Here is a 21,744-nt window from a genome sequence, read left to right as displayed (position 1 = left end):
GTTAAGAATGCGGAAGAAAAACTAGATAACTGGGAGCTCCTAAAAATCAAACACTTATGCTCATCCAAAGACTTCACCAAAAGAGTAAAAAGACTACCTACAGACTGGGTAAAAATTTTTAGCTATGTCATTTCCGACCAGCGCCGGATCTCTAAAATCTACATGATACTGCAAAAACTCAACTACAAAAAGACAAATAACCGAATTAAACATGGGCAAAAGATATGAACAGACACTTCACTAAAGAAGACATTCAGGTAGCTAACCGATACATGAGGAAATGTTCACGATCATTAGCCATTAGAGAAATGCAGATCAAAACTACAATGAGATTTCATTTCACTCCAACAAGGCTGGCATTAATCCAAAAAACACAAAATAATAAATGTTGGAGAGGCTGTGGAGAGATTGGAACACTTATACACTGCTGGTGGGAATGTAAAATGGTACAACCGCTTTGGTAAGCGATATGGCGCTTCCTTAAAAAGCTAGAAATAGAACTACCATACAATCCAGCAATCCCACTCCTTGGAATATATCCTAGAGAAATAAGAGCCTGTACACGAACAGATACTGCACACCCATGTTTATTGCAGCACAGTTTACAATAGCAAAATGATGGAAGCAACCAAGGTGCCCATCAACGGATGAATGGATAAATAAATTATGGTATATTCACACAATGGAATAATACGCATCGATAAAGAACAGTGAGGAATCTGTGAAACATTTCATAACATGGAGGAACCTGGAAGGCATTATGCTGAGTGAAATTAGTCAGTTGCAAAAGGACAAATATTGTGTAAGACCACTATTATAAGAACTTGGGAAATAGTTTAAACTGAGAAGATAACATTCTTTTGTGGTTATGAGAGGGGGGTGGGAGGGAGGATGGGAGAGGGACATTCACTAATTAGATAGTAGGAAAGAACTACTTTAGGTGAAGGGAAAGACAGCACACAATACAGGGGAGGTCAGCACAACTGGACTAAACCAAAAGCAAAGAAGTTTCCTGGATAAACTGAATGCTTCGAAGGCCAGCATAGCAGGGGCAGGCGTCAGGGGACCATGGTTTCAGGGGACATCTAAGTCAATTGGCATAATAAAATCTATTAAGAAAACATTCTGCATCCCACTTTGAAGAGCAGTGTCTGGGGTCTTAAACCGTAGCAAGCAGCCATCTAAGGTGCATCAATGGTCTCAACCCACCTGGATCAAAGGAGAATGAAGAACACCAAGGACACAAGGTGATTACGCGTCCAAGAGACAGAAAAGGCCGCATGAACCAGAGACTACATCATCCTGAGACCAGACGAAGTAGATAGTGCCCGGCTACAACCGATGACTGCCCTGACAGAGAACACAACAGAGAACCCCTGAGGGAGCAGGAGAGCAGTGAGATGCAGACCCCAAATTCTCATAAGACCAGGCTTAATGGTCTGACTGAGACTGGAAGGACCCCAGTGGTCATGGCCCCCAGACCTTCTGTTGGCCCAGAACAGGAACCATTCCCGAAGTGAACTCATCAGACATGGATTGGACTGGACAATGGGTTGGAGAGGATGCTGGTGAGGAGTGAGCTTCTTGGATCAGGTGGACTCTTGAGACTATGTTGGCATCTCCTGCCTGGAGAGGATTTGAGAGGGTGGAGGGGGTTAGAAGCTGGTGGAATGGACGAAAAGAGAGAGTGGAGGGAGGTAGCGGGCTGTCTCATTAGGTGGAGAGTAATTGAGAGTGTGTAGCAAGGTGTATATAGGTTTTTGTGTGAGAGACTGACTTGATTTGTAAACTTTCACTTAAAGCACAATAAAAAAAAAAAAAAGGTGGAAATAAAAATACCATATGATCCAGCAGTCCCACTCCTAGGAATACATACTAGAGAAATAAGAGCTGTCACACAAATAAACATATGCATACCCATGTTCATGGCAGCATTATCCACAATAGCAAAGAAATGGAAACAACCTAAGGGTCTATCAACAGATGAATGGATAAACAAACTATGGTGCATACACACAATGGAATCTATACAACAATAAAGAACAATGATGAATCTGGAAAACATCTCACAACATGGATGAACCTGGCAGGCATTATGCTGAGTGAAATAAGTCAATCACAAAGGACAAATACTGTATGAGACCACTATTATAAAAACTCATGAAAAGGTTTACAAACAGAAAGAAACAATCTTTGATGGTTACTAGTGAGGGGAGGGCAGGGATGTGGAGGGAAAAACACTAACTAGACAATAGATAAGAAGTAGCTTTGGTAAAGGATAAGACAGTACACAATACTGGGAAAGCCAGCACAACTTAACAAAGGCAAGGTCATGGAAGCTTCATAAACATATCCAAACTACCCGAGGGATTGAATTACTGGACTGAGGGCTGGGGACCATGGTCTCAGGGGACATCTAGCTCAATTGGCATAACACAGTTTATAAAGAAAATGTTCTACATCCTACTTTGGTGAGTAGTGTCTGGGGTCTTAGAAGCTTGTAAGCGGCCATCTAAAATACTCCACTGGTCCCACCCGCTCTGAAGCAAGGCAGAATGAAGAAAACCAAAGACACAAGCGAAAGATTAGTCCAAAGGACTAATGGAGTGCAAGTACCACAGCTTCTACCAGCCTGAGTCCACCACAACTAGAGGGTGCCCAGTGATTCCTGGCTACCACCACAGACTCCTCTGACAGGGATTACAATAGAGGGCCCAGGACAGAGCTGGTCCTGGAGATAAATATAGAACAAAATTTTCACTCACGAAAAAAGACCAGGCTTACTGATCTGACAGAGGCTGGAGGAACCCTGAGAGTCTGGCCCCTAGACACCCTTTTAACTCAGCACTGAAGTCACTCCTGAGGTTCACCCTTCAGCCAAAAATAGACAGGCCCATAAAACAAAACAAGACTAAATGTGCACACCAGCCCAGGGGCAAGGACAGGAAGGCAGGAGGGGACAGGAAGGCTGGTAATGGGTAACCCAAGGTCAAGAAGGGGAGAGTGTTGACATGTTGTGGGGTTGGCAACCAATGTCACAAAACAATGTGTATTAATTGTTTAATGAGAAACTAATGTGCTCTGTAAACCTTCATCGAAAGCACAATTTAAAAAATGAAATACAAAAATAGAGTGATTGAGAGAAAAAAATAGTGTATGGTTTAGTGGTTTTTAGTACATTCACACAGCTGTGCAACCACCACCACAATCTAAATTTAGAATATATTCATTACCCCAAAAAGAAACCTCAAACACAATGAGATATTTTTGAGATACTTTTTAAAAACAAGGTAGTTCTCTAGGTATTTAAATGGAAATATATTTGTGATGGGCAAAAAAGCATGTTGCAGAGAATATACAACATTATACCATTTATTTGTAAAAGTCGATGCATATACACAGATATATAAATACATCTGTGTTGATATTTACATGTTTATTTATTTGTATATGCAGAGAGTACTATATCCGGGGAAAGGAAGTTTTATATACTTTTATATTCATAGATATCTTTTTACATTAAGAGTACATTTATTTTAGAAACAACAACTTAAAACTGAAATAAAGAATGGGAGTTTCCAAAACTGATCAAGAGGTATTTAGGAGAAACTGCAGCTGATAATATTACAAAAATTTGAAATAAAGCAAAAGTGGCTTTTTGTCTAGCCTTCTAGTCTTCCATTTTTCTAGTCTTCCATTAGATGGCGCCATTGTCAAATTTCTGCTGTTTCCAATTGGGCTGGGAAAGGCCAGAGAGTGAGAATGGATCCGACCATCAACTTTGCTGCGTATAAAAAAAAAAAAATAATGCCTTTTTATTGTTGCTTGCTTTCCTTTTGAGTCACTTGAAATGAAAAATACTTCTAAAATAGCTTTTAGAAATACCCCGGTAGGGAGAGACAACATGAAGTGCTTATTAAAGGAATGTAGTCATTAAATGATAAATACCTTCAAATGCATGTATAGTCTGGTGCTTGGGAATGAGTTGCTTTCTTTCGGTCCTGTAAGAACTCGATGCTGCAAAATACTCCCTGCTACTTTGGAATTTTCCATAACTCTGAGCAGGCTGGACTTCCAAGCTTTTCACCATCGAAAGTTCCTCCATTATTTTTATTTCATAAATCGTATTTGGGAAGACTTTATCCAAAAAGGCATTTACTAAGTAATAATAATTTTTCTATGTTTATGTATTTGTGTGTGTATTTGATTAAATGGAAACCCAGGTGGCATAGTGGTTAAGTGCTACAGCTGCTAACCAAAGGGTTGGCAGTTAGAATCCGCCAGGTGCTCCTTGGAAACTCTATGGGGCAGTTCTACTCTGCCCTATGTGGTCGTTATGAGTCGGAATCAACTCAACGGCACTGGGTTTTTTGTTTTTGTTTTTTATTAAATTTCCTAAAAGACAAAGGACAACTTGGCTAGTTGACAGAATTCCAGCCAAAAGCTGGAAGAACTCCAGTTGAGTGGTAAGAGCAAGGGCATTGGGGCCGACTCCCAGATCTGCCCCTGACCAGCTCTAGGGCTATGTGGGAGTTACTGTAGCTCTATCGACCTTATAGGACTCAGCGACTGTTGCAGTAAATCACTTAGCACACTACCAGGCATTTTATTCAGCCTGTGCCGCCTCACCCACAGGTAACTACTTGGGCTTTCTTTTCAATGATTACCCATTTCTGCCCCCTAGAACTCCCAAGGGATGTATTGTTGGTCTGGGTACACCAAGAAATGACAAAGTTCAAGAGCGCGTCTCTTTCCAGCTTGAAATGCTGAACTCCTTGTGTTTATATAGTTGGTGAGCTAAGTAACGCCGGATTGTTATGTTTACAGGTTTACAGTTACTGAAGCATCCCTTTTTGTCACACAGTTTTTGTGAAATCCCTTGATGTTTTAGTCACCTAGTGCTGCTATAGCAGAAATACAAGTGGATGGCTTTAACAAAGAGAAACTTTATTCTCTCACAGTTTTGGAGGCTAGAAGTCCAAATTCAGGGTGCCAGCGCCAGAGGAAGGCTTTCCCTTTCTGCCAGTTCTGGGGGAAAGTCCTTGTCATCAATATTCCCCTTGTCTAGGAGCTTCTCAGTGCAGAAACCCCGGCTCCAAAGTCCAAGCTCTGTTCCTAGTGCTGCTTTCTTGGTGGTATGAGGTCGCCCTGTCTCTCTGCTTGCTTCTGTCTTTTATATCTGGAAAGAAATTGACCTAAAACACAACCTAATCTTGTAGATTGAGTCCTGCCTCATTAAGGTAACTGCCTCTAATCCCACCTCATTAACATTATAGAGGTAGGATTTACAACACATAGGAAAATCACATCAGGTGACAAAATGGTAGACAATCACACATTACCGGGAATTATGGCCTAGCCAATTTGACACATTTTTGGGGGACACAATTCAATCTATAACACTTCATACTGAAACGATATCATGGAAGTAAAGAGGACAGAATGGAATATTTATGAGTCCTATTCATTCAATAAAAGAGTCAGTTTGCAGATATTCATGAACAGAAAAGTTTATCTAAATGAACACTCAACGGCACACTTAATTGGTCTCTAAGATGAGATCTTAGATGGGATGAATATTAAAGAACAGATTACCATAATTTTGACTGTTGGTCAGAATGTGGTACCTGGATTGCTTACAGCCAGGTCTACCAGCAGGTAGCTTTGTGTTTTCTATGGGTGAACGGAACTATATTAAATCTAAAAAGGTAACAATTTCTTACTGATTGCAAAATGCAATTCTGTAGGCAAACCATGGCTTTGAACTGGTTTGTTCTGTTTCTCCCCGCTGCTGAGAATTTTTCTTCCGACCCCAGATATACTGAATCAGAATCTACATTTTAACAAGATCCTTAAGTGATTCTTATGTGTACATAAGAATTTAAACGAGATCCCCAGTTGATTCCTATGTGTACATAAGAATTTTAACAGAATCTTCTTAAAATGTAGTCTGATTCAGTACATCTAGGGTAGAAAGGCGAATTTCCAGCAGGGATCAAACCCAAATGAACTGGTTCAAAGCCCTGAAGCAAACCTCGCAGATATATGAAAGTTAATTTTATTGCAGGGGGTGAAAAAAAAAGAGTTTCTTTCTCCCCCTTAAGAGGGAAAGAAGAGGAATTTTAAAATTTTTTCATGCTTTGCTTTTAATGATGTGTGTGTGTGCGTGTGTGTGTGTGTGTGTGTGTGTGTGTAAAGGGCTTACAAGATGGTGACCTCCGTAGGGGCATTTTTGTAGCCCACCATGTAGCCGGTACAGGATATTCAGTGATCACCCAACCAGTGAGAGTTGAATGGACTACACATTTTGATAATTTCTGGGCAGCAAATTGAGGGTGATTTCAGCATTGTGAGCACCCAGCAAGCAGACAGCTGCTCCCAGAAAACTCCTTGGGTGGCCCTGTGGTGTTTCTAACTTGAGGCCTTGGCCTCTTAGGACCCAGGAAAGCAAAGCTTTCCTACGTTGGTGACTTCTGTGCATTCCTGGCTGGGTGTGATGATTTTTGAAGATGTATTTTGCCTGGAGTTGGAGTAGGGAAGGAGTTGAGAGGGTACACTGAAGGAAAGGCTGTATTTTTTTTTAAAGAAACAATATTACTCTTGTACTATGTTAGATTTCTTAACAGTTTTATTAAATATAATTTTAAAAAATACCATCAAATTCACTCATTATAAGTGTTTGTTCAGTGTTTATTAGAATTGCAAGATAAAATCAGACTTCCCAGTTAAATTAGAATTTTAGATAAATAAGAAATACTTTTTTAGTATAAGTATGTCCTATACAATATTTGGAACATACTTATCCTAAAAAAATTTGTTGTTTACGAGACTTTCAAATTTAACTGGACATCTTGTAATTTTATTTGCTCAATTTGTGAACCCTATTTTTAGGAAATATGTAGAGTTGTGCAACTATCACCATAATCCAGTTTTAGAACTTTTATATCATCCCAAATGTTCCCTTTTGCCCACTTACATTCGACTCCTCCCCCAGTTCCAGGCAACCATTGGTCTGCAGTCTCTCTATAGATTTGGGGAAGGCTATATTTTGAAGCAGAAGTACTGTGTCTCAGGAAAAGAAAACATTCAGTCCAGTCAGTGAGACACAGGCATAATATGCTGACCATGCTATCCAACTTTAATCTGCATTTCTAGACTAACAGCTATGTTTTGTTTTTTTTTTTAAGAAAAACATGTTTTTCCTCGGTGGTCAAAACCAGGATGTGAACCCATGTCCCAAGGGGTCTTAACCAAGTGACCACCTGCATCCCTCAAAATACATGTACAATGAAGTAAAGTTGCCTTTCTTGTACTCCCACCTTGGTCCTCATTTATTGGCCAATACAAGTCATGCCAAGTAAGAATCTGGGTTTTCCACCCAGTAACATTTCTGGTGAGCCAGCCAGGAGCCATTTGCTCAGTTCCTGAGGTGGACTGGAAAACAGAACGGCCCTGATATCTGGTACCACCAGGAGATTTCTCCTGGAGACCTTGGAACAGCTCTGAAAGCTGATCCCCTGTGGGACCCAAATGATGGCTCTGTGAGAGACATGAAATGCACCTAGGTTGTTGGGTAAGTGCCTAGGTAAGGCCTTAGAAGAGCCCCAAAAAGCAGGAGAAAATGACCATTGAGGGCATTAGGAATTTGAGGTCATTTGGTAAGCAACAGGGTAATTCTTAGGTAAGGCCTCAGAAGAGTCCCAATAAGTGGGAGTGAGACAGATAGGGTTAACTGTGCTGGTGGAACAAAAGAACTGTTAAAAAATTACCATCCAGAAGTTGGGTAAACAGAAACCATACCCTGTCAACATGAGATAAGGTTGAAACAACCCATGAATTACTATCTCCTTCTTAGTGTTTTTTCTAGCCCCTTCCCCATTACAGGCTCCTGCATGAACAGAAGTACAAAGCATGACCACTGTTTAACCTTCCTTAGCCCTCCGAAGATCAGTACGCTTGGGCTATATTTCATAATAAGTGATGTCCGAATACAGGTGTTTGAAACATTGAAGAGGTAATTCTATTTTCAAAGAGCTGTAAGCCCCTATAAGCCACAAAAATTTGGGCATGGGTCAACCAGCAAAACCCATTAGGGTGGTCGCCAGCACTCATCATGAGCGTTAAAGACTCCAGTGACAGGACAGGGTGGTCATGAGACAGGCTAGAGTTCTAGGCTGCCTGCCACCCATAAGCACACTCACATGCAACAAAGGTCCACAGTAGTCTGAGCAAAACACTGCAGCATTCCTCATTATGTTTCTTTTTGTGCCTCAGAGAAAACAAAAATAGTGCTCTGTTTCGCCAAATTCACAGGGAGAAGTGGTAGTTCCATACCTGTTTTATGAATAGAGTTTCTCAATAAAGAACCACGATAATACTCCTCCATCTGATGTTCTGGCAAGTTAATAAATTTTGTCTAAAACCTGTTATTTCTGTTGAATTGAGTTGATCTTACCAAAAATTCCTATATATACTTTAAGAAACTAGAATCCCCATATCCTTGTTTTGTGTGGTATTGTTCGGTGAATTTATGTAGTCTTTCTGTCTCCTTTTGTTCTGAGAGCTTGCTTCTGGTCTAGAGCATTGTATCTAAGTTTCTGTCTTATATCCGGCTGGAAGCTATGGCTGAAAACTGCTGTTTTTTTGTTTTTTTTTTTTTTTTGTAAGGCTGTCTTAGAATCTCAGTTCTTTCCTCACCCAGGAAAAACTGTGTCTTATTTATGATTTAGATTTTTTGGTAGCGATATTAAAAAACTTTATGTTTAAGTCAATCATAAAAGCAAAGTCTTTCTAAGTAACTTAAGCTAGATATTATAGGAAATGTGTTTTATTTAAAGAAGAAGGGTAATTTTGTCTTAAAGTAAAACTAACAGTTCCAGAGTATGAAAAACGAGGCAAGCCTAGAAAAAAAAAAAATTTTTTTTCTAAAGGGCTTTGGTATTTACTGGGTGGATAAAATGTTATAATAAAGAGAATGCAAAACTGCTTTCCAAAAGAATAATAAAAGGGAAAGAAATTAGTTATCTTTTGCCTTTTCAAAATGCCTAGATCAATTTAATATATATAAATGAATTAGGATGACCCCCCCCCCAGCCCCCTAGCCAAAAATTGATGGATTCATTTACAAAATTGCTAAAGAGCTTTGGTATTTACTGGGTAGATAAAAATATAGCCTTTAGCCTTTCAAAATGCCTAGATCAATTTAAAGATATGTAAATAAATCAGAATGGCCTAATCTTGTCTTCTACTAATGAGTAAAAAATGGAGAAGGTAGGACAATATCAGGGTTCCCCATCCCCCAGTCTCCAAGGTCATAAAGCTCCAGAGAAGCTTTTGAAAGATCCTTTCCAACTAGGTGGAGACCCTTTTGAGACAAAAAAGAAGATAAGAAAAATTGCCCCTTTACTATAGTTATCAGAAATTGGGTGGATTCCAATCATAAAAGAACTGTAAACAAGTTCTCTCTATTGTAGAGGAACTTTAAGAAGCCAAAAAAAAAAAAAGAAATCCCAATGAGACATAGCTGAAATGGCCTGGGAAAATGTTTCCAACCCTAGCCAGACACTTTAAGGTTATATCTGTATCAATGAATTGGTCAGTTGAGCAGAGATTTTGTGATTTCCAAAACCAGCTGATAAAAAAAATTTTTTTAATTGAACATCAGATGAAGGTTTACAGAACGAACTAGTTTCTCAAGTCAGTACACACATCGTTGTACGATATTGGTTAACAACCCCACGACATTTCGACGCTTCCCCTTCTTAACCCTGGGTTCCCCATTACCAGTTTTCCTGCTGTCTCCTGCCCTCCAGTCCCCACCCCAGGCCTGGCGCACCCCTCCAGTCTTGCTTTGTTCCATGGGCCTGTTCAATCTTTGGCTGAAGGGTGAACTTCAGGAGTGGCCTCATTACTGAGCTGAAAGGGTATCCGGGGGGTATACTTTCAGGTTTTCTCCAGTCTCTGTCAGGCCAGCAAGTCTGGTCTTTCTTTTTGAGTTAGAATTTTGTTCTACATTTTTCTCCAGCTCTGCCTGGGACCCTCTATTGTCATCCCTGTCAGAGCAGTCAGTGGTGGTAGCCGGACACCGTCTAGTTGTACTGGACTCAGTCTGGTGGAGGCCATGGTAGATATGGTCCATTAGTCCTTTGGACTAATCTTGCCTTTGTGTCTTTAGTTTTCCTCATTTTTCCTTGCTCCCGAAGGGGTGAGACCAGTAGAGTATCCTAGATGGCCGCTCACAGGCTTTTAAGACCCCAGACACTACCCGTCAAAGTAGAATATAGAACATTTTCTTTGTATACTCTGTTATGCCAATTGAGCTAGATGTTCCCTGAGACCATGGTCCTCACAGCCCTCAGCTCAGCAATTTGGTCCCTCAGGAAGTTTGGAAGTGTCTGTGGAGCTACTGTGGCATTACCTTATACAGGTTGTGCCAGCTTCCCCAGTATTGTGTCCTGTCTTACCCTTCACCAAAGTTACTGCTTATCTTTTGTCTATTAAGTGTTTTTCCATCCCCACCCTTTCTCTGCCTTAAAAAACCCATCAAATATTGTTTCTTTTTGTATGTAAACCTTTTCATGAGTTTTTACAGTAGTGGTCTCATGCAATATTTGTCCTTTTGTGACTGACTTATTACACTCAGCATGATGTCCTCCAGATGCATTCATGTTATGAGATGCTTCACAGATTCATCGTTATTCTTTATCATTGAGTTCATTGCTGTCATTTTGTAGTACTTTTTTTTTTTGTGGTGCTAACATTTTCTTTGTTCCTTACTCTCCTGTGCTGAGTTCCTTTTGTTTGTGGATTTCTTTTTCATTTCTTTTCTTTTTGTAGATTTTGTTTTTATTGAGACTTTGTTTTTCTTCTTTATTTTGATGAGTAGGTTTGTTAACTTTCTTTGTGGTTACCTTGAAATTTACCCTTATCTTCCTATGTTTGAACCACTCTATTTTTTTATTATTATTACTTGGTATCACCTTGCATTCCTTTCCATTAGAAAGTTCTATATTGATACCGTTTATTCCCTCTTTTATTGTTCTTACATTGTTGTCATTAACAGATTAACCTCTCCGGTTCCCTGTTGCAATTGTCTTAGTTTTTGGTAGTCCTTGAGAGTGCATTTCCAGAGCTGGTATCTGAATGGTACAATCTTGCATCTTAGCTTCAGGCTGTGGTCTGATGTTGTTCGTTCTCAGACTGAAGGACTCCCTTTAATAATTCTTGTAAGTTTGGTTTGGTTTTTACATATTCCCTTAATTTCTGTTTATCTGGAAATGTCCTAATTTCACCATTATATTTGAACAAGAATTTTGCAGGGTATATTATTCTCGGTTGGCAATTTTTTTCTTTCAAGGTTTTATATATGTCATCCCATTGCCTTCTTGCCTGCATGGTTTCTGCCGAATAATCAGAGCTTAGTCTTATTGTGTCTCCTCTGTATGTGACTTTTTGTTTTTCTTGAGCTGCTCTCAGGATTTTTTCTTTGTCTTTGGTTTTAGCGAGTGTGATTATGATAAGCCTTGGTGTTTTTCTTTTGGAGTCTATCCTATGTGGGGTTCGTTGAGCTTCTTGGATGGTCAGCTTTTCATCATTCATGATATTAGGGAAATTTTCTATCAGCAATTCTTCAATGATCCTCTCTGTGTATTCTGTTTTCTCTCCTTCTTCTAGAACTCTGATAACTCACAAATTTTTGCTTTTGATTGTATCCCACATAATTCTCAGGATTTCTTCGTTTTTCTTCATTCTTTTCTCTGATTTTTCCTCAAACAGAGTTGTATCCAAGTGTTTGTCTTCAATTTTGCTGATTCTGTCTTCCATCATTTCAAACATGTTCCTCAGCCCTTCTATGACACTGTCCATTTCTGAAATCTTGTTTATCTTTTGGATCTCTGATTGTTGTTTCTGAATGATTTCTAGTTGTGAATTTATTTTGGCATTTTGTTCCTGTATTACTTTCCTGAATTGTTCCATTTTTTTTTTTGTCTGTATTTTCCATGAATTTGTCTGCCTTTTCCAAAAATTTGTCTATTTTTTCCTCATTTTTATCTGCTTTTTGCTTCAACTCTTGGATTGCTCTGACTATTAGAGATTTGAATTCCCTGTCAGGTCGTTCTAGTGCCTTTTCTTCTACTGGAAAGTCATCTGGTCTTTTATTTTGGATGCCTACTGGACCCATTCTGTCCTTTTATATATATATATATATATATATATATATATATATATATATATATATGTTTTGGTATTGTCTGTTGTGTTTGGAACATTCAGTAGTTATTTTCTTCATTTCTTGATTGTAGATTTGTTTTGTCCTGTTTTTTTTGTTTTATTTGGTTATGTCTGAGCAGGTGGGCTGTGCGCTCTTTGTTGTTTGTTCATCTGTAGTTACGGTACTTTTCACCTCCTTGTCCAATGGGCAGGGCCAGTCATTCAGCTATGGTGCAGCAGGGCAGGTCCAGCTGAAAGGGATAGGCTGGGATGGGTTGTTTGTGGCATGTTTTAGGGCCGACAGGATGGGCCAGGAATCAGTGCTGGGCAGGTTCCAGTAGGCCGTGCCTGTGCTGCTCAGAGGTGTGATGTTCAGTGCATGGTGCAGTAGGCAGGAAAGAGGGGGGAGGTTGTGATGTGTGGAGCTAATAAGGGTATGGGAGAGAGGAGAGAAAAACAGGAGCCAAAAACAAACAAGCAAAAAAAGAGTGCTAAGGGAGCTTGATGTTGGAGTGGAGAGATGAGAAACCGAGAAATGGAGACAAGCAAAAAGGAAAAGAAAAAAAAAAGCAAGAAACAAAAATAATTAGGTAAAAATCTGGAAAATAAATGCCCCCAGGAGTCCCAGAGTCCCATCGGTGGGGCTGCTAAGACTGGGGAAGTGGATCCCAGGCTGTGTAGTATAACCTGGCTAGAGGGGGTATAGATGTCACATAGCACCAGGTATTCAGGAGACATGAAAAGAAGGTAAGTGTAGAGTGACAAGAACTGAGAAGTGAAGACAGACAGGAAGGGAAAAAGAGAGAGAAAAGAAAAAAAAAAAAAAGAAGAAGAAAAAGAGAAACGCCCCAGGGATCCCAGCTACGTGGCTCCGTGGATTGGGGGAGTGGCTCCTAAGCCGTGCAGAGCAGCCTGGCTAGAAGGGGCTCCCAAGCTGAGAAAAGGAAAAGAGAACAAACAAAACAAAACAAGGACAAAACAAAACAAAACAAAAAAAGCCCCAGGGATCCCACCAGCATGGTATTGTGGGCCAGGGGAGTGATTCCCCAGTCGAGAGTGGCTTCACAGCCTTTTGAGAAGAAGCAAAGGTGACACATAGAGCCAGGTGTTCCAGAGAAGGGAGGGGGAGGTGGTAGGAGGCACAGAAGAAACCAAAAGAGACAGAAAGAAGCAATACCGGCTCAGGGACCTGGCCAGTGTGGGCAGGGCAAATCTAAGCAGCCTGAGGCCAAAGCAGTTGCCTCCTGGCCAAGAGACTGTGGCTGATGGGAAGCAGAGGAAGCTGAACAGGGGAAGAAGAACGGAGGTCTAGGAAAGTGTATATCGCTTGTTACCAGGTGGCCTGTCTCCTGTTGGAAACTTCTTGAAGCTGCTTTCTCATACTCCCTGTCCGTTGATCTCCGATGTGGGTGGGGTAAGTCCAAGTGGCACGGACGCTGCACTTTCCCGCCGGCCGAGCCACTGAATCCAGCCAGAAAGCTTGGATGTAGAGCAGCAAGGAGAGAATGGGGTGTGGGAAAGCATGTATCGCTGATTACTCGGTGCTCTGTTTCCTTCTGGGAGTTCCACAAAGCTGCTTTCCCATGCTTCCTGTCTGCCAATCCCCTACTGGAGTCCAAGATGGCAGATCCATGCTGCGTTAGCTGATGGGGCCATCCGTACATATCTCTCCTCACTCTCCATCCTCTGTCAGTTTCTTATTCCATTTGATGCTTGGCTGAGTTCTCTATCTCTTCATTTGGCACTTTAGGTTCTAGGAATGACATTTGTCTGTGTTTTACTTAGTTTTTTCAGGTCTTTGCTGTGGAGGGATGGTGTGGTGCTTCTGTCTGTGGCACCATGTTGGCTGGAAACTTGATAAAATCTTTAAGGACTAAAATGAGATGGGAAAAATATGAGAAATAGTAAAAGTTGAATGAAAACTTAAAGTGTTTAAACAGACTTTCATTCAGTCACAGTTGTGTTTTATGGTATACATGCTTAAAATAATTTCCAAGACCTTTTAGGTAATCTATTGATGTTAAATTGAGTTAATAGAGATTTGTCATAATTTAAGCTCATATACTTTTGATTTTTAAGCCACAAGAGAAAAGATATATATGTATTCGGATCTGCTAATGAGTGTGTTCATTTTTGCCATTTAAAGGTATGCAACAAAGAACATTTAAGAGGTTTATTAAAAAGTAATTTATTTGATATGGCCAAAAGTTTTATCTGTCTAAAGTTTATTAGTTTAATTTATGAGATTTTTAGGAGCTTTAATGTTAAATAAAATATAAAACAAAAGGTTGAGATTCTTGCTGTTAAAATACCAAAATTTTCTCTGATTTCTGAGTTGAAGGGTTAATTTATTTTTTATGTAATCTGTCTCGAAGGTAGAGGTTTGGTCTGTCATTAGAATAAGTTTCCTGAGCTGAAAACTAAGCCACGTGGCTTTCAGGAAAAAAAAAAAAAGGTTAAGGTTTTTACTTTAAGATCTTTGGTTAAAGAACTTAAGTATTGTTTCACGGTGACCTGTAATAAACTCCTGACAACTCTGAAACTTCATGGAAAGCCACAAAAAATTTTTTTATAAAGGAGAAGTGCTAAAAAGTTTTATTTAATAAATTACATGAAAGGTGTCAAAATCAAGCAAAATGCCTGATTCTCTTTGGGCTAAGTTTTATATGTTAGTATTTCCCTTGTGTGTTTGCCTAATATTAGACAGCAAGTGCATAATATTATGTCATAATTTTATTATTATTTCTTAATTGCTAACTTGGTTGCAACTTTATCAAAGCCAGTGGTTTTATTGGGGAATTCACATCATTTACCTATGAAGTTTTTTTTGTTACTATTCAGGTACTTAAAGACTTGATAATCTTGGTATATGCTTGGTATATTCTGACTATATGGTATTATGCCTCAAAACTATTATGTATTACATCCGAAGCTCTTTAAAAATATGGTTAATGGTTCTATTTAGAAGTATTTTTATGTAAAAAAATTTTTTAAACTGATTTTATTTGGCCTTTACCTTATGCTTGTAATTAATTTCTATCAGGTCTTTCACTATAAGAGGATTATTCTTATAACTTATCATGGCCATATTAGGTTTTGTCACCAGCGGATAAGTTTTTATTTTGCTGATTTGCTGAAAACGTTTGACCAAAATATCTCAACAAAAAGATAGACCATATTGGACTTGGTGAAAAGAACTGTGACTAGACTGAATAAAATTTCCAGAACTCTTATGCAAAAGCACAGACCTTGGCTGATCCAGAATCATGTGGAGCAGAAATTAACTACATAAGACTGAGTAAGCGAAAGGAAGCTATGGGTTTTATGTGGGAATATTGCTCATGTTTTAAGGTCCTACTTTCTAGATATAAAAAATTTTTTCCTTTCTCCTAAATTATTTAACTAATGGGTTTAAATATTGTAACTCTTGAATTATAAGTTCTTCTCTCATAAAAACAAGTTTGTGACACTTCTGAGAAAGCGACCTGTGACTGTTAATAGGTAGACAAAGGAGGGACGGCTTGCCCTCGAGAAGAACACTTAACATGTTTTAAGCAGATTAACTGAAGACCTCCAACAGGAGAGGTCCATCCTATATCGTCTTGTTAATCATGTATTCTCTAATGAAAATCTGGTTGTCACGTGTGGATTTTTTTTATACCTTCTGTTTCCTCTACACAAACTGTGTGTGTGGTGGATCCAACTATACTGGTTTTAAATGATCCTTTTCCAACTGACAATGAGTTTATGTGGGCAATCTCTTGTCTAGATTCCTGGTGAATGCATGGGCAAAATGAGAATTTTAAGGCTACCTTTAGATATTCATAGTAATAATGCTAGTAAATATTGAAAAGGTAATGTTAAATTGTTATACACTATGAGTCAAAAAGAAACCCATTAGTCCAACATTCAGAGTATGGTTGGTAGCTTTAATTCCTGATAATGGTATAGTTGAATTGGAGAAATCTCTAAGAAATTTATCAGTCATATGGGACAAATAACAGACAAAATTGCTAATGAGATAAAAAAACACAGCAGTAATCTCTGACCTCATTAGCCAAGGTGACATGAGATAACAAAATAGCCTTACATTTTTTTCTTAACCCAAGAAAGTATAGTCTGTGCTGTAGCAAATACCTCTTGTTGCTTTTGGATAAATAACACAAGAGATGTAGAACAAGATATACATAGAATTAGACAGCAAGCTACTTGGTTACACACTGTAACACCCTTACAAACACCAGATTTATTTGGTCGGTTACCATCAGGAATAACTACCTGGGCTAGATCACTACTGCAAGAGATAGTAATGTTCTTAGTCTGCATCCTGATAGTATTAGGCATAATAAAATTCATCTTCTATTGTCTTACACACTTAAAAACTCACCATCAGTTGGAAAGGCATCATTTAAAGCCAGTATAGTTGGATCCACCACATACAAAGTTTGTCTAGAGGAAACAGAAGGTACAGAAAAATTTACCTAAAAGAAAGCCTCAGGCTAAAATGTTGATGTACACTGAGTCTACTCACTTTGGCAAAGCGATGGACATCACTCTTACTTAAGATCCCGGTGAAGAACCAGACAGTATCTGGTGGAAAACCAGCACCATGAGTTTAAAGAGCCTGCCATGGCCGCCATCTAAGGGCTCGACTAAGTCCAGGTATTAACATCTCCAATCTCTGATTAAAAAAAAAAAAAAAAATTTAGGAGATAATATTGGAGCAATTATTCCCAGTCCTTGAGTGTAAAGAATGTGATCTTTATGGGACTCAGAAAGACCCATAAAGACACATCAACTGGGCCCTGAGGTATAGAGAAAATAGCTAAGACAATCTGGAAAAGAAGACAATCTTTTAGGGAGACGTTCACATAAACAGGGCATAAAAGCCACTCTCTTTCTTTTAATACTTAGTAAATAGTTATAAACCAACAAAATGTTGGTAGCCACAATGAAAGGCCTACGTCCAATATTTGTCCCTCCCCAAAAATATGCCAAATAATTCCAAGCCAGGCTATAGTTCAAAATGGACACTGGTCTTGAATGACCAGTGTCCAAAAAGAAATGGGAGGAGTGAGATAGAGCCCCCACAGGGCTGTGTTCTTTACCTGGCTTCCTCCCCTACAGTGTTGCATTGCAAAATCGTTTCCTTTGCTGGGCTTCCCCCACCTCAGCTTTGCATTTGAATCCTGCTTTCGCTAGGAGGTTACCTGTAAACCCCATTGCGCATGCGCGTACGTAGTATAATTAAGAATGTTGCTGATGTAACTTGTATGAACTCCCTACTTGTAAACCCCTTTAAAAGTAACCTGCCTGCTCGCCCTTGGCGGGCAGCCTTGGCAGCAGCAGTTCCAACTGACTCCATATCCTCGTACAACGAAATAAAGGTGCCTTTCGTGTTCTCCCACCTCGATCTCTCGTCTATTCCACCCAGTAACAATACTTGTATAATGAAACTGCCCCAGGACTACTGGTTCCGTTTCAGAAGGCTATGTAGCTCCCCAATTGCAATTGTTTTAAATCCTTAATGAACTTCTCTGTTTTAACTTGGAACAGCGTTCAAGTTTTTCTCCGTAACACTTGGCTGTTACACAACTAGCTTAGCTAAAAATCTAAGTACTTGCATGATGAGTTTGGTTTCAGTTTTTAAAGTGGTAACGCAAGGGAGACTGACAGCCTGCCTAATGTGGGGTTTGTCTTTTGCCATCAGAGTGGCCTCTGGCTTGCAGGTATGTGGATTATTTTCATCTCATGGTATTTACAGATCACATGGGGAACCAGCCCTGGGGAGGCTGAGAGACTTTTGGCCTTCACTGAGAGGAGAGGCTCTTTCTAGGTCCCCCGGCCAGGGCAGGAAGGGAGGTTGGACAGGAAGTCAGGCCATCAGGGGGTTTTCAAGGACACTGCGTACTACGGTGGCAGTGCCAGGCTTTGGCTACTTAGGCACAGTCTTGGAGTGACCCACCAAAATGAAATATCGAGTGTTAAGGTGCCTAGAATGGGGCCTGGTGCATAAATAGTAGATGGGAAGCAGCCTTCTGTGAATTCAGCGTTGGTTGGACACAAATTTGCTGAACACTCACAGAAGACTGAAGCATCTGGATCTGGGGCTACACTGGTCGATGGTCCCTGCTTGAAGAGAGTTCGTTTTTTAGTGGCTAATGCTTCCTGGGCACTGTGTGTCAGCAATTTCTAAATGTTTTATGTGCGTTAACACCTAAGCTTAGCAGATACTCTCTATAGATTTGGGGAAGGCTGGATTATAAGGCAGGTTCTATATTTGTCTTATGTTGCCTTTGAGGAAACTGAGGCTCAGACTGTTTAAGTAAGTTCCCCCACAGTCACGGAGCCAGTCTGGGTCTAGAAGAGCCTTTTCTTGTACCATTTCTTCATGTTTCTGTGATATGGCATGATAATGTCTGTGGGAGCCCAGGAAACAAGGCATCTGAGCCCCCGGGATGGGGGATGGGTCAGCAATCTTTCTTGGGGAGTTAGATGGCCAATGAAGCAGGGAAGGGCATTCCAAGCAGAGGGAACAGCATATGCAAAGGTAAGAGGCAGGAGAACATAGTACAATGAAGAGTGGCCAACAAGGCTTGGATGAAATGAAATTTCAGAGCTTTTTTTGTTTTAAACTGGTATTTTTTTTGGGGGGGGGAGTCCGATTTTGGGAAAGGAAGGAGTCTCACATGAAAGCCCTCAAGACCTGCGGGAGAGCCTTGTAGCTCCTCTGCTAACTTGGCCAGTTGTCTTTGGCACATCTCTCATCCTCATCAGGCTTACTTCTTCTGTTGTAAAAGGACTACTGATTGGTGGTTAAGCTCTTGGCTGCTAACCAAAAGCTCAGCAGTTTGAACCTATGAATTGCTCAACTGGGAGAAAGATGTGGCAGTCTGCTTCCGTAAAGATTCGTAGCCTTGGAAACCCTGTGGGGCAGCTCTACTGTGTCCTACAGGGTTGATGTGAGTCAGAATCGACTGAGGCATACCACCACCACAACACCTACCCTGCGAGGCTCACATCGTAGAACATAGCATCATGAATGGCATAATGGAAGATGACAAGATGTGAAAGTGTTGGCGGGACATATTCAACAGCTCTGAAGACAGCACATGGCCCTCCCTTCCTGGGAGAGAGCCTGGATCCCTTCCAGCCCCTGTGCCTTAAGCTTGGCTATAAGAAGAACCCCTGCCCTTCTCGCCCATACTCAAGAATTTTCAGCATTTGGTCTTCATCTGGCTGGGACCTCCTTCTTCCTCTCCCTGCAGCCCTGGAGGCGCCTTTTGGAGGGGCGCCAGGCATCTAACTGACCTGGTGTGGAATGTGTGTGAGGGGAACAGGAGAAGGGAAAGATCCTATTGCTGACTCTCCTGGTGATTTATCGCTGTGGAAACCGGCTCTTTTCCTCAGTCCCGCCAGCTGGGGAGCACATTGTTGATGCTGTCCTGCACAGATCAGAAGTTCCTTCCTCTTTCCTGCTGCAGAAATGCCACAGAAACCTACGTTGTCCAGAACCCAGCTCACACCTGAAGAGCCCAGTCTTGGGAAAAACAATCTCATTTGATTCCCCGGGGGTTCTGGGAGCCTTGGGGTAAGGAGTGCAGGTGGAGAACAATGAGTGGGAGAACAATGCAGCCTCCAGGGCTGAACGGTGGCCCTGCTTTTCCCCTCCCTTCAGCTGTCCAGGCTGGCTTTAAAAATGGACTTCCAGGCAGTAGTAGGTAGCATTGTGTTAGGCAGCAGAAACCTTAAAGCCAGAGTTGCGTTTTGCGGGCAAAGTCTTCTGCCAGGGCAGGGCAGGTATGATTACAGACAAGGCAGAGCCCTCTTCCCCTACAAGCGCCCACCCACTTGTGGAGACCCCAAGAGAAATCTGTTCTTGGGGGTGAAGACATGCTGATGGAGTGGGGAAGGGAAGTGTGGGGGGGAGTGGGGGAGAGGTGGGGGGACGGAAGTAGGGAGAAGGGGGTTGGGGGGAGCTGTGGCTACAGGAAAGATGCTGGGGACACTCACCCCTGTGCCAAAATCAATCGCTTGAAGTTTACTTGAGTTTCAGGTGGTGACTCAGAGGTGAATTTTCCAATAGGCAAGGTAAGTACCGTGCTTACCTTGCTTACTAGATCATGTGTAGTGAACAAGTCCACATTTTTTCACCACATCAAAGATTCTCCTTTTAAGTATGGCTGACATCTGTCTCTCTCCCAACCCCACAGCACTTTCCTACAGAATCAAAGCCTCATTTTTAATTTTAGAGTCCCTGACAGGAACAGATTACCCAGTAAGCTAGGTAAGCATGGGTTTACTTGTGCTGATTTATTAATCTGTAGAGACCAATTGAATTGGCGGGTAATCTGCCCCTGGGTGGTGTCAGCAGGCGGCCCAGAGAGGGCTGGCTCCCCTGGGGTTGATGCAGCGCGCAGAATCTCCCCGACTGGCCAATGTCTGAGCCAGCATATACCTGTGCCAGCCAGGTCCTGACACAGGGCGAGTAGGGGTTCCAGAGACAGTGAAGGACACTCTCTGGCCAGGAAGTCTCTGCAGTTGTTGCGTGTACCCGTAGTTTATTCCTTTTCTGTTGCTGAGTAATATTCCATGGTATGGATGTACCACAGTTTATTTAATCATGCCCTTGTCGACAGACATCTGAGCTGCTATGAACATTCCCGTACAGGTTTTTGTGTGAACATAAGTTTTTAATTCTCTGGGCAACTGGTTCATTTTTAAACAACTCTTAAGCAGATTCTTGACATTTGCGAGGGATCCATCTGGAGAACCACATGGGATTTCACATTGTCAGTATTAGAAATGCTTGGTTCTAAATCACATGAATTTCATTTCTGTCTAGAAGCACCATTTCCTGTGCATATTTTCATCCCCCAAGTTGGCTTCCTTTTTTATTTTTATGTATTTGTTTATTTTAATTTTGTTTAATAAAGTAATGAAGCTGTGAAAAAACAGGAAATATTAACATAGTTGTATAGAGCCAAGTGAAGGGTTCTAGTCTAGAATCACCCCCCCCCCCAAAACCCAAACCTGTTGCCATCGAGTCGATTTCAACTCATAGTGAGTGACCCTGTAGGACAGAATAGAACTGCTCCACAGGGTTTCCAAGGAGTGGCTGGTGGATTCAAACTGCTGACCTTTTGGTTAGCAGCCAAGCTCTTAACCACTATGCCACGAGGACCCCTATCCTAGAATAACCTTGGTGAATAAATATTTCATATTCTGTAAATCTCAACTTTTTTTCAGGCTTTGACCCCTTAAGTCTTTGTTCTGAGCCAGAGATTTTTTCCATTGTATGGCGTCTCAAGAAGCCCTGAGATGTTTTTTCTAGAAGGGCTACGTGAGGCGTTAAGAGCTGAGGCTAGAGGCAGGTGCCAGGGTTCCAATACGACTTCACCACTTGGACTTGCTGTGGGCTCCTGGGCAAATGTACTAACTTCTCTGAGAGTCTTATTTCCCTTCTGTAAAATGAGGATCATAATAGTATCTGAGTCCTAGAATAAATGAAACAACCCATGACCAAAAAAATCA

At 40.9% G+C, this 21,744-nt stretch overlaps 1 protein-coding gene across 4 annotated transcripts in view; it reads left to right on the top strand.

Moving 5' to 3' along the window:
* Positions 1–21,744, top strand: part of PECAM1 (platelet and endothelial cell adhesion molecule 1) — a 137,732-nt gene that overhangs the window by 56,763 nt on the left and 59,225 nt on the right. Inside the window, exon 1 of one of the 4 annotated variants that reach the window (XM_049860185.1) lies at positions 17,842–17,939. The exons of 2 other annotated variants lie outside the window; for them this stretch is intronic. In XM_049860185.1, coding sequence (XP_049716142.1) covers positions 17,895–17,939 — 45 coding nt within the window. In that variant the 5' untranslated portion in view covers positions 17,842–17,894. Of the gene's footprint in view, positions 1–17,841; positions 17,940–19,109; positions 19,802–21,744 lie in introns of those variants that run through there. One more of the 4 variants, XM_049860187.1, reaches the window with a different exon arrangement.

The sequence above is a fragment of the Elephas maximus genome, chromosome 19 (assembly GCF_024166365.1).
Source record: "Elephas maximus indicus isolate mEleMax1 chromosome 19, mEleMax1 primary haplotype, whole genome shotgun sequence".
Taxonomy (NCBI): Eukaryota; Metazoa; Chordata; class Mammalia; order Proboscidea; family Elephantidae; genus Elephas; species Elephas maximus.
The sequence above is the reverse complement of the archived record's forward strand: the minus strand, read 5'-3'. Positions and strand labels throughout refer to the sequence as shown.